This window comes from Astyanax mexicanus, chromosome 1 (assembly GCF_023375975.1).
Source record: "Astyanax mexicanus isolate ESR-SI-001 chromosome 1, AstMex3_surface, whole genome shotgun sequence".
In the NCBI taxonomy this organism is placed as follows: Eukaryota; Metazoa; Chordata; class Actinopteri; order Characiformes; family Acestrorhamphidae; genus Astyanax; species Astyanax mexicanus.
This window is the reverse complement of record NC_064408.1, coordinates 41,673,836-41,686,992: the sequence shown is the minus strand read 5'-3', so window position 1 is coordinate 41,686,992 and position 13,157 is coordinate 41,673,836. Positions and strand designations below refer to the sequence as shown.

At 39.1% G+C, this 13,157-nt stretch overlaps 1 protein-coding gene across 4 annotated transcripts in view; it reads right to left on the bottom strand.

The window, feature by feature from the left end:
* Nucleotides 1-5,028, bottom strand: part of LOC103041313 (A-kinase anchor protein 7) — a 63,735-nt gene extending 58,707 nt beyond the window's left edge. For all 4 annotated transcript variants that reach the window (XM_022662641.2, XM_007259688.4, XM_007259689.4 and 1 more), the window contains exons 1-2: nucleotides 4,019-5,028; nucleotides 2,827-2,973 (exon numbers count right to left, since the gene is read on the bottom strand). In XM_022662641.2, the coding sequence (XP_022518362.1) occupies nucleotides 2,827-2,973; nucleotides 4,019-4,295 (424 nt within the window). In that variant the 5' untranslated portion in view covers nucleotides 4,296-5,028. The remainder of the gene's footprint in view (nucleotides 1-2,826; nucleotides 2,974-4,018) is intronic.
* Nucleotides 5,029-13,157: the final 8,129 nt, after the last annotated feature.

Below are 13,157 nucleotides of genomic sequence, written 5' to 3'. Positions count from 1 at the left end.
TATAGGTATATGTTTATGTAAAATTAATATTGTTGTTTTATTCTAAAAACTACGGACAACACTTCTCCCAAATTCCAAATAAAAATATTGTCATTTAGAGCATTTATTTGCGGAAAATGAGAAATGCCTGAAATAACAAAAAAAAAGATGCAGAGCTTTCAGACCTTAAATAATGCAAAGAAAACAAGTTCATATTCATAAAGTTTTAAGAGTTTAGAAATCAATATTTGGTGTAATAATCTACGTTAATCTACGTTTTCATGCATCTTGGCATGTTCTCCACCACCAGTCTTACACACTGCTTTTTGATACTTTGTCATTCCTGGTTCAAAAATTTAGGCAGTTCAGCTTGGTTTGATGGCTTGTGATCATCCATCTTCCTCTTGATTATATTCCAGAGGTTTTCAACTTGGTAAAATCAAAGAAACTCATCATATATAAGTGGCCTCTTATTTTTTTTCCAGAGCTGTATATTTCCAACTATGAGCAATAATGAAATGCTGACTTCATCAATAAAATCACTGTGATGTTAATGCACAACTGTCACGTGGTCCCTGTCTGTTCTCGTGTTTCTGTGTTTATTTACCTTTTCTGTGCCTGTCTCTGCTTGTGACTGTGAGTGTGTCTCCCACGTGATCCGTGTTCCTCAGTGTTTCTTGCCCTCACCTGTGTTCATTTGTAACTCCGCCCCTTAGCCCCAGGTGTTTTCTGTTTCCCGTGTGTGTGTTACACTATTTATAGTCCGTGCTCCCTTTCCCTCGTGTCGGTTCTTGTGCTTTGTTAGCCTGTTATGGTTGCGTCTTTGTTCCCCATAATTCTTGTTTTCAGTTTAGTTTCAGTTTATTTGTTTATTTTTGTCTTTTGTTATCTGTGTAATAAATTCACTCGCATTTGCATCCGCTCTCCTCGTCCTTCCTGCCCGCACCCTGACAACAACTTTTTGTTTCAACTAAGTCTCTTCAGCTCAGCTACAATACAAGTTTACTGCTTCCAAACTGCAGTTAATGTTTGACTCTGAACTGAAGTATTTTTCACAGACTAGCTGTAAATATGCTTTATAAAAAGTGATTTTAAATGTTACTGTACAATCTCACCAGGCTCCAGTGTTTGTGTTTTTGCCTCAAGCCTTTCAGTCTCAATCTAGAATGGCTTACTGCACGGGTGTCCAAACTACGGCCCGTGGGCCATTTGCGGCCTGTTCCCTTTTTAGATATAAAATGATAATTGGCCTGCTATTAAGCAGGTTTTATAGTGTGAAATTCAAAATTTGAACAGTAGGTGTTAGAAAATGGACCACAGAGTATAAAAGCGGTGAGAGTACTCGATGGTAGCGTGGAAAACGGGCCAAAGAGTCTAACAGCGGCGAGAGTGCTCAGTTGTAGGGCGGAAAACAGACCAAAGAGTCTAAAAGCAGCGAAAGTTCTCAGTTGTAGGGCAGAAAATGGACCAAAGAGTCTTAAAGCAGCAAGAGTGCTCAGTTGTACAGCGGCAAGTGTGCTTTATTTTAATATGTATGTTTAAATTGTCAGGAATTAGTTACCGTAATGAAGGAGTATTATCAAGAGACATAATGAAACGAAAAATTAATTTGGAAAATCTTAGTTTACACAACACTGTCAAAGATATACAAAGATAGTAACTGAAGTAAAATGGTGTGTATATGATAGTAATCAATATAAACTGCACATATACTTCTCCTTCTCAATTTTTTTCTACTTTACTTTTTTCAGTATATTTCACTGTAAGACATATTATCTCGCCTGAGTTGTTGCTAATTTAGGATATATGTTGTGCAGTAGGGGTGGGACAATATATACATTTTTGTTATATTGTTTAGATCGAATCGATATGCTACATAAAATATCAATATTTTTACTGAAACATAAGCATCTAAACTCCTAAAGACTTATCACCCAATTTGACCTAAAGTCCTGCTTCATTATTCCTTGTGTTGGCGCTATAATCAAATAAAAGTTTACATTTGCAGTGCAGAATATTGGTTGTAAAATTCTGTGAAACTGACACCAATAAATACAATAAATAAAATTCCTGGTATTTGCATATTTAGAAGTATTTTGTCTTTGTGAGTTAAATAGATCTCTCGCAACATATCAGTATCTGTTATGTGATATAATTGTTATCATGGCCAACATATTGTGATAATATCATCTGTCATATATCGATGCTGTCCCAATATGAGAGGAAAAACAATGAACATCAAAGTTAGCTTACTGCTAACTAAACACTAATATCACATGTGAGTGCTAATGGAAATTTGCTTTGGAAATAAGTGGAAAAATTTTAACGGAAATATTATTTTAATTGTTTTTATTTGAATAGATTTATATATAACTACTATATAAAACATGAAATGACTTAATTATATAAGTTCGTCAGCCATCAGCAGTGCACAATAGCTATGAAATTTTCCTTTATTAAAGAATTTTGCGTCATCAGCTACAATAAACCAAACAATAGCACAATTTCACTGTGTATAGTTTCCAGCAGAAGTAGCGTAAGTGTGCACCATTAAAAAATATAAAAAAGTTAAATATTTGAAACAAACTAATACCTGTATAAGCCAGAAAAAACAAATGTATAAATCATGCAATGCAATCACAATGGTGCAAACTACTATTCATCATATATGTTGGTATATCAGTTTGAGTAATCAATAACGTGCATTTGGCTATGTACTATGTGTACTAAGTTCAGGAAATAAGCAGGAGCATGCTGGTGAAAAGAAATAATAACATGGCGCATGAAGTGCACTGTTAGCTGTAATGAAAATCAGGAGTTTGACGGAAGGTCTCTGAGTTTACTTACAGCCGAGCTCCTTCCATATCTCTGTGCTGGAGAAAGGCAGTTCAGCCAGCAGGTTCTGTGTCAGCGTGGACTCTTTCTCCTTCTGCTTTCTCCCACGGGCTTTTTTAAAATTCTTCACCTTTTTTACCTTCTTCACTTTTTTACTTTCTGTAAAACAGGAAGAGACCAAGCCATATTATTATACCATCCACTATGAATTTTTCAGCATCTACAATAAATTATATCAACTAATATGAAATATTCAGCATCTACAGTATACAAGTATTCGGCATCCATTATGAATCATTTAGTATCTCAATAATTTATTCAGTACCCATTATAATTTTATTCATCTTCAACAATAAATTTTGCTGCACCTACTATGAATTATTCAGCATTTACTATTTATTCTGAATTTACAATAAATGTATTATCTAGTATGAATTTTGTAGCATCTATGATAAATTATACAACATCCAATATGAATTTTTCAGCATCTATGATTTATTATGTTTCAACAATAAGTGATGCTGCATCTACTAAGAATTTTTTAGTGTTCACTATGAATTATTCAGCCCAAACAATACATTAACATGCATTCTTTATAACGAATAAATGAACCATTGTGAATTATTCACTAGTATCTACAATAAAATTATACACCATCTAAAATGAATTATCCAGCATCTATTCAGCTTCAAAAATAAATGGCGCTGCATCTACTATGAATTATTCAGCCTAAACAATACATAAGTCTACATCCATTATGAATTATTCAGCATCTACAACAGATAATTCAGTACCCATTATGAATTCTATTTTATTATATAGAATTCTATTTTATTATTCTATGTATTATTATTATTATTACTCTAGATTTATAATTACAACAAAAAGAAAACTTTCTTTATAAATAATTTTTTCAGCAACTACCATAAATTATTTAGTAATGAATAAGTATGAATTATTGTAAATATACTACTGTTTTCTATACACTGCTATTCTTCAATAGCTAATGTATTCAATAAAGTACTGATATATTATAAAGAGGAGGATCTGGGTTGTGGACCTACAGAAACAGTTGAGCTTTAAAGGTTAAACAAAATTAAAGTACACATTGTTATTTCTTTCTTTAGTAAATGAATGTAATAAATTTAACTATGCATTATAAGTGGTTGTATGAGAAGGCCACTGTGCCACTTTAATATCTCACCAGTAGCAGGTTCTTTTCTGACTGCTGTGCCAGATGGTTCCGAATGCGGTCCACACTGACCACCGGCCGCTGTCTTTTCTGGAACGGACTGCATGGAGATCAGATAGTCCACCTTTCTCTGAGGTATGCAGGACAGGTGACGAAGTGGTGAAAGCTGATAGGTCACTTTGAGAGTCTGAAGCTTTAATCTGACCACTTCTGACTGGGTACAGGCATGAAATGCTCTCGACAGGTTCTTGTTCAGTGATGTAATAAATAACACAGACCTCCTGAACATGTCAGACTGGGCTGTGGCAGACAGACACAGCACAGTGGGTGGTGGTTATGCCTGTTTGATCTAGTGGAGTTTTTCAAGCCTATTTGTTGTAGGTTATTCAATAACAGGTAAGTATAAAGTCTATGGCAGTAAGACACACTTAGCTAGCTGTGGACAGCGTGTGAATGCTGTAGGGGCAGGAGCTGGATATCTTTGACTGGACAGTCTAAACTGAAGGGTCAGTAGCTTTTGGAGTAGACAGACTTTACATTCAGTATCTTAGCTAGGTATGGATAAAGGGCAACAAGTACTACAGTATATTCACAGGAGAATAATCAGCAGTTTAAACTGTACAGCTGAAAGTTAAGTAGCAGCTGCTAGATCCTGGCTGGAGCTTAGCTAACCTAAATGTTTCAGCTGAATGGTCAGTAGCTGTTGAACTCAGCTAAAGGGACAGTAGCTAGCTAGTTTAAATGTACGGGCTGAAGGGTTAGTAACAGCCGTTGTTGGCCTTTGTCTGTATTTTCTGGGTCAGTAGCTGTTGAAGTAGCTTAAGACCACAGATGGGCAGACAGTAGTTTTGCTGTCTGGGCTGAGGGGTCTGTAACAACTGTTGTCTGTATTTTCTGGGGTGAGTAGGTTTTTTTTTTATCTCAGTTGGACGGACAGTAGTTAAACTCCCTGGGTTGAAGGGTCAGTAATAGCAGCTGTCTGTATTTTTGGGGGTGAGTAGTTGTTTTTTTTTATCTCAGTTGGATAGACAGTAGTTTAACTGTCTGGGCTGAAGGGTCAGTAATAGCAGTTGTCTGTATTTTCTGGGGTCAGTATCTGTTAAAGTAGCTTAAGACCACAGTTGGACAGACAGTTGTTTAACTGTCTTGGCTGAAGGGTCAATAAAAGCTGTTGTCTTTATTTTCTGGGGTCAGTAGCTGTTAAAGTAGCTTAAGACCAATGTTAGACGGACAGTAGTTTAACTGTCTGGGCTTAAGGGTCAGTAACAGCTGTTGTCTGTATGTTCTGTGGTCAGTAGCTGTATAAACTCTCTGCAGCAGAAGGGCTGGTAACCCTAGAGTTAGCTGTATGAGACTGTACGAGTCTGTGTGTGTTGCTCGGCTCAGTTTTCACGCTGACCTCTTTTCTAACTCACTCTATTAGTAACTCCTGCAGCTGAAACAGCTCAGATTCAGCAGCTCCTGAGAGAGTGAATCCTCGGCGGTTGCTCGGTCTCTCCTGGCCGCTGGTCTCTGATATTCTGTGTATTAGAGTTAATGTTAGCGGTTCTACAGCTTCTGTTCAGCGCAGCGTTTCTCCGGTTTGTTTTTCTCACCGCGTGGCGCCGCGCTGCTACTTGTCAACAACTACGGAGCGCTTGGAGGATCAAACGGAACTTCCGCGTTTCTAAAAACCCAAAGTCAGACGGTGGCGCTGGTGCACCTCGGTGATTACAGCCAGCGCTTTATATTCAGACGAGCCCCCCGCCCCCTTACACACGTACACTACCAGTCGAAAGTTTGCACTCTTGCAAACTACAGACTTTAGTATCTACTATAAATTATTATGTATCCATTATGAACTATTTAGTATCCACAATGAATTATGCAGTATCTAAAAATATAATTTAACATCTACTATACATATTCTGTATCCATTATTAATAATTTAGAGTCTTCTATTCCTTATCAATACATTAAAGATTAAAACTTCATATTTAGAAAAAAAACATCCCAAGTCATTTGACTAGGGGTGCCATATCTACAGCAGTGGATAAGGGTACATACAGATATACTTTGATTACTTATTTAGCTTCAGAAAAAGCAGACATGGTTGTTTTGGTTGTAAGTGTGTGAAAAAGATTAGTATATTACCTTTTTTGCACAATTGTAGAATAAAAAAAAGTAGTACCTTGCAAATGTTTTGAAACCTGGAGAGATTTGAGGTCTCAGACAACTTTTACCAAACTTTAAGAACTCAGTTAGTTTATTAATGCTTTTTTTCTGAGAAATAATTAGAAAAGGCCTAGTGATGCAAATGTTCAAGCTTTATAAATTCCCTGATTATTCTTGGTCCTAACAACAATTTATATAGAGAGAATAACTGATTCTTGTAAATAACATCAAATTCTGGAAGAAAAATATACACTATTAAAAAAAAAAAGCTAAATAATGGTTAGGATAATGACCATAAACACACATTACAACCACAATGGACAAATTCATCAAAAAGGCACAAACAGACCTCAAAAGAGCAGTGCATGGGAGATGGCCCACAAATCTCATAGAAATAGCCATGAAAAAGAATTGAACAACTGATAGCTGCTACAATTTTTTTTTACATGCTATGATACACCGCATAAATGTTACTGAACATTTGCACTAGGTTCCTCTCCTTTTTTTATATAGTCAAACTTGATATGGTTTATAAAACACACATACAGTCATCCTGCATCAGTAAAATGTTTATTTTCTTTTATTCATGACAGGAATCTACTGTATTTGTGTTCCTTTGGTAAATAAGCTCAGAGAAGAACTGCGCACGCTCTCCCCGCACGGAAGATGTCTTGCAGCTGTGGCGATGCCACCACTACGGCAAAACCTGCACACTGTATTATCTAACCATAACACTAGAACATTAATAATCAGCAGGTTATAAATGTAGATGATGAATTATTATTACAGCAGCCCTATAACAGATCAAGAGTGAAAAACGCTCCTTACCCTCCAAGCTTCTTGTCTTAGTGCACTTAAAAATTGTTTGCTCAAATGAAAGAAATCATGTTGAAACTGGCTCTCATCAGGACCACTCCAAGAAAGGAAGAGCAAAAGTTTCCTCTGTCAGACAGAATAAGTTCAGTTACCAGTTACCAGCTTCAGAAACCACAAGTTAACAGCACCCAGACAAGTACTCATCTAAATGCTAATCAGAGTATTTTGGTTTGTTTAACTCTTTTAAGTAACTACATGATTCCTTATGTGTTCCTTCATATTCTGAATTACTTTATTATTCATTTACAATGTGGGAAAAAATATCTAAAAACATTGAATGATAAGGTGTGTCCAAACACAGAGTCCTGTTTGTTTGGGATCTTGAATTTTACGAGTAGATTTGATTGTGTTTGGGAGGAAGCTGAAGCGTTGATAATCAGGCTGCTGTGTGGAGAAAGGCTGGTGTTATTTACCGAGCTGGACGGAGTCAGGCTCGTTTATCCAAGGCCGCTCTTTCCCTTCACGCCTGCTTTTGTGGTGTGTAACTAAACACCTGCTGATTGGGTTGCAGGTGAACAAGGGGAGCCCTGGTGAACAGGTGAAGCGGGGAACAGGTGCAGCAGCTCTCACACTTTCAGGTAAGAGTTAAGGTGTTTTAAAATGATCATTTTTATAAAGTAATTACATTTACACAATCCCACCGTCCGTGACCTCTCTGACCCTAAATGTAGTTTACAGGCTATGTTTCCTGGTGTAGTTTTGGACTGGAGCTACTAGGCTATCATATCTAGCTAACAAGTAACGGAAGCTTATGTTCACAAACTCACTCACTCACTGACTCTCCTTAAACCAAATGGAGCTGTTCAGGATTCTCTAAAAGACTTTATTGTCTGGTTCCTGACCCTGTATGGCTGTATGAATAATAATGAATAAGGCTAATGCTGCTTTCCATTTACCTTGAATGTCAGAAAGCAGATGTCAAAGCTAGAAATGATGTCACAACTGATTTGAGGGCATTGCAGTTGATTGCAACATTTAGATAGTTGTGGAGTTTACCTCAACTGATTTTCCAGTCATTTCCCAGTGTTTTATTGCAAATCCATTGAAAATACTGTATTTTCCGCACTATAAGGCACACTGCATTAAAACGCGCACTATCAATACACGTCTATTTTCTGGTCTATTTTAATACAGAATGTGCACTTGATTATAAAACACATTATGTGACACTAGAAAGGTACAGGGGTGTCGGCATGTTTTCCTTCTAGTTTAGTAAAGCTAAGCTAATTTAAGTAAACAAAACTGTCATAAAAAAAACTCAAACGAGCACTGGATGTTAATCTACAATCTAGATTTCTCTTCTGACAACTATTTATTTGTTTGAGTAAAGCACTTCAGTTTATTTAAAGTTAGCTTAGATTTAAGTAAGCCAAGACAATATTAGCTAGCGGTTCATCCCATGTAGCTTGTTTTAACACGACAACACGCAGTGCTACAGGCAGATAGTACTCACCTCTAAAAGGTGAAAGAGCTAGCGCTTAGCACGGTTAGAAAGAACTAAATATCACTGCTTAATAATGTGGCTCCAGCAGTGCTAGCCGGGGTTAGTGTCAGGATACAGGCTGATAATGCTCACCTCTGAACAGCAAAAGATAAGGTAATGCTAATACTGCTCCAGCCTTGGTGCTCCAGATCTATCTATCTAGCTGGCTGGCTGGCTCTCTGTCTAATAAACTGTATAATACTACTGTTAATGTGTGCTGCGGCCATCCTGGATTCTGAACTCAGGGTTGGCCAGTAGAAAACACAACTTATGGTGATTATTCTAGTTAAAATGTCCTACTTGGAAATCGTTCCTACATTCTGACCTTTCAACATTCAAATGCAAAGCAGAAAATACTACATTGTATGTTAACAATATTAGCATGTATAAAACAACTAATTGAAAAGAGTTGCAAATAAAATGTCATAATTAAAACTTCATAATATTATTCTAGATGTTACTGCTATTTTTAGCAATAAAATATCTGTTCTTAAACTAGCGAGAAAAATAGCAGAACTGCTTCAGATGCCCAGTGTTCAGTAATTATACGGTTGCGGTTGCCGGATGCTGGCTTGTGTTTCGGCCTTTCTTTGTAGGTTTAGCAAATATTTAAAGAATGACACAACTGTAACATGAGTCATGACAAACATGGGAAGCTGATAAGATCTGTTTCTGAGATGCAGGCGGCTTTTATCTCAGGATTTTAACGAAAACACTGGGCTTATCAGGATCAGGTATGAGAAAGTGTTTATTTAATGTGCTGGAATCACACCTAATGCTTTTACAGAGTTCCTCAGAAAGCCAAATGATCCCGTCAAACGCTCACCAAACTGGTTTCACACAGTAAACAACAGGAATGTGTCTGTCAGTCTCATACAGTCTGCAGTTACAAGGCAACCATCTAAATCCAGTTCATATGGTTGTGTCAGCATTTATAAAAGCTTTGATGGAGTTCATTCATTGAGAACATTGAGTTCCATTTAGCTCTGCCTTGCAGATTACAGACTTTAGCCCATCTGTTACGCTCAGTTTGTGTTAGTTGTCCTCTAGTTCTTAATTAGCGGTCAGTTTCTGACCATAAAGCCATTCTAGTTGTTTCTAATAAAGTGGCCAGATGGTGGAAGTACAAATTAGGTGTTTTAATAAAGTGTTCAGTAAATTAAAGCACAAGGTTTGTAGTAAAGTTTCCAGTGAGTGGAAGAACAAGATAGGTGTTTCTAATAAAGTGGCCAGTTAGTGGAAGCACAAGTGTCTATTAACGTGTCGATTAAAGTGTCTCTGCTTGTTCCCTAATCCTGAACTTTCATTGTAAATGCTTTGGGATTACAGTAAGAAATAAATTATGTATTTAAACAAATTTCATGAGAAGTTTGTGATACACTGTAAAGCACAGCTTGTGTTTTCAAATATTGGGCTAAAAATGATAGCATTTAATAATGAAATTGATTTATGGTTTATTAGTAGTAATCTTACAGTGGTACTGAGTTATCTGTATCCATCTAGAAATGAAAAAAAGGACTAGAAGGCAGATCTTAAGGAGTATCTGACAGCTGGGCACAAAACCAAGATCAGTGTGTTCTTGTTTCTTGGCTCAAGGCCTGTGTGTTTGGCACAGGTTCTACTTTAGTATCAGGAGTCTTTAAGAGAACGCTTCCTGTTTAAACTCAACAACTTTACCCAGATTTATCTTAGAATGTATTATTTCATTATTCCATTATTCCAGTGACAGCCATTATCAAACTACTCTGAATTAGTCTGTCTGTGAATTGTTTATTAACATTTGAGAATTATTCACTTTCTAGTGGTAATGATTTATTATTAGCTATGATTTACTCAGTATCCATTATGATTTATTTATTATCTACTATGAATTATTCAGAATCAGCTGTGCCATATTTAGTGTCTACTACAAATAATTTTGTATCTACTATCAATGATTTAGTATCTACTTCTAATCTACTATTATTTAGGATCCACCATAAATTATTCAGTACCTATTATGGGTTATTTATTATCTTCTATGAAGATAATATATATTCTACTATGAATTGTTTAGTATTTACTATGAATTAATACGTTTTTACTACAAATTATTCTTTAACAACTATGGGTTTTTCAGAATATACTATGATATATTTAGTATTTACTATGAATTAATATTTTTTTTATAATGAATTATTCAGTAATGACTGAATTATTCAGTATCTAATAAGAATGATTTAGTCCTTGAATTGATAAGTTTTTTCTATGAAATATTTAGTAATGACTATGAAATATTCAGTAATGACTATGAATTATTCAGTAATGACTATGAATTATTCAGTAATGACTATGAATTATTCAGTAATGACTATGAATTATTCAGTATCTACTATGGATTGTTTAGTATTTACTATAAATTAATATGTTTTATAATAATTTATTCTGTAACGACTGAAATATTCAGTATCTACTATGAATTACTCAGTATTTACTATGAATTGATACGTTTTTGCTAAGAAATATTCAGTAACGACTATGAATTTGTAATGGGTTGGAGTGCTACAGATAGGTGGCACTCCAGCCCAGAGAGTTGTAGAACCCAGTGGCAGAACAGTAGATCTCAAAGCAGGTAAACTCAAGAAAAAAGGGAAATAATGATAATAACAATAATAATTAATTATATATAATCATTAATATACATAAATATATATTAATAGGATATATAATATTATAATAATAAAATTATATGTATATATATATGTATGTATGTATATATAGATATAAATATATTTATATATATATATATATATATCCTTATTAAACCCCGCTCCACGCGGGAATCGAACCCAGGCTGTCGCGGTCGCAGCCCAGTGCTCTAACCGCTGCACCAGCGAGCGGATTGGGATGCGGCCGCTTTATTCGCCCTTGGAGCCTCCGCCGAAAGGGGCGGAGCAACGAAAACGGGCGGAGGACGAAAACGGGTGCAAAACAAAGCCACGCCTAGCGTGAGTGAAATAGTGGGGGAGAATGTAAACAAGACTCGCCGCGGAAGCTAACGGCTACCTCTTATGGCGCGAGGTAAAAACAAAAGAGCTTCCAAACTAAACAAAGAAGTGAATTGGGGTGCTTTTGGATTAAACGCTGCTCCACCAGAGAGAAGAGGAACAGCGAGGGGAGAGAAAAGGTGAGCACACCGCGCGCCTCGCAGCGGCTACCACACACACACAAACACAGACACACAGACCCGAGAGAAAGGGGGGTTAGCCGCGGAGCACACCGCACAACACGACTACACCACACTCGAGATATAAAGGGACAGAGGAAGCTACTTATGCGGGAGGAGTATGCCAGCGGTGCTGGATCATACTCTCTCCAAAGGGATAGCAGGAAGAGAAGGGGAAAAAGAGCAGAGGCTCGGTCTAGAAACCGGCATAGATTCGCTCCCACGAGCTTCAAAGATCCAGCCCCGAGGACCTGAATCTCAGGGTTTATATAGGGGCAAACCCAGGTGGAGTGGATCAGGTCTGATTAGGGGCTCAAGACCTCCCCCTGGCGGCCGAAGAAGCACTCGGCCGGCCCCTAGCCATTACAGGACCCCCCCTCCGAGGGGCGGCACCCGACGGCCCTAAACCCGCCGCACGGTCCCGCCGGAAGGCCCTAACCAGATCGGGGTCCAAGATGTACCCGGAGGGCACCCAGGACCGTTCCTCCGGCCCATAGCCCTCCCAATCCACCAAGTACTGGAGGCTCCCGCGCACCCGACGGGAGTCCAGGAGCCGGCGGACAGTGTAGGCCGGGGCACCACCCACGACACGGGGTCCGGGGGGAGAGGCACGACCAACGGAGCAGAGGTAGGGTCTCAGGCGGGACACGTGGAAGGTCGGGTGTACCCTCATGGCAGGGGGCAGGGCGAGGCGGTAGGACACCGGATTGATCCGGCGCACTACCTTGAAGGGTCCCAGGTACCGTGGAGCCAGCTTGCGTGGGCTGCCCCGCAGTGGGATGTCCTTGGCCGAGAGCCAGACCCGTTGTCCGACCCGATAGGAGGGCGCAGGCCTCCGCCTCCTGTCTGCGTGACGCTTCTGCATCGCCCGGGCAGACAAAAGGGCGGCCCGAGCCCTTCTCCAAGCCCGGCGACAACGGTTAACCGTCTGGTCGGCTGAAGGCACTCCCGTTACCGTCTCCTGTCCGGGGAAGGCAGGCGGAGCATAACCGAACTGGCACTCGAAGGGTGACATCCCTAGGGACGAGTGCCAGAGCGTATTATGGGCATACTCCGCCCACCTCAGTTGGTCTGACCAGGTAGACGGGGCCGCCAACGCCAGACAGCGGAGGGTCCGTTCCAGGTCCTGGTTGACCCTCTCTGTCTGCCCGTTGGACTGGGGGTGGAACCCCGAGGACAGACTGACCTCAGCCCCCAGTAAGCGGCAAAAGGCCCCCCAGAACCGGCTGGTGAACTGCACCCCACGGTCCGACACGATGTCAGCGGGTGGTCCGTGGATGCGGACCACCTGGTCCAGCAGCACCTCTGCAGTCCCCTGCGCGGTTGGTAGCTTGGGCAGGGCCACAAAGCGACCAGCCTTGGAAAACCTGTCCACAATGACTAATATCACGGTGTTGCCCCGAGATGGGGGCAACCCCGTGATAAAGTCCATG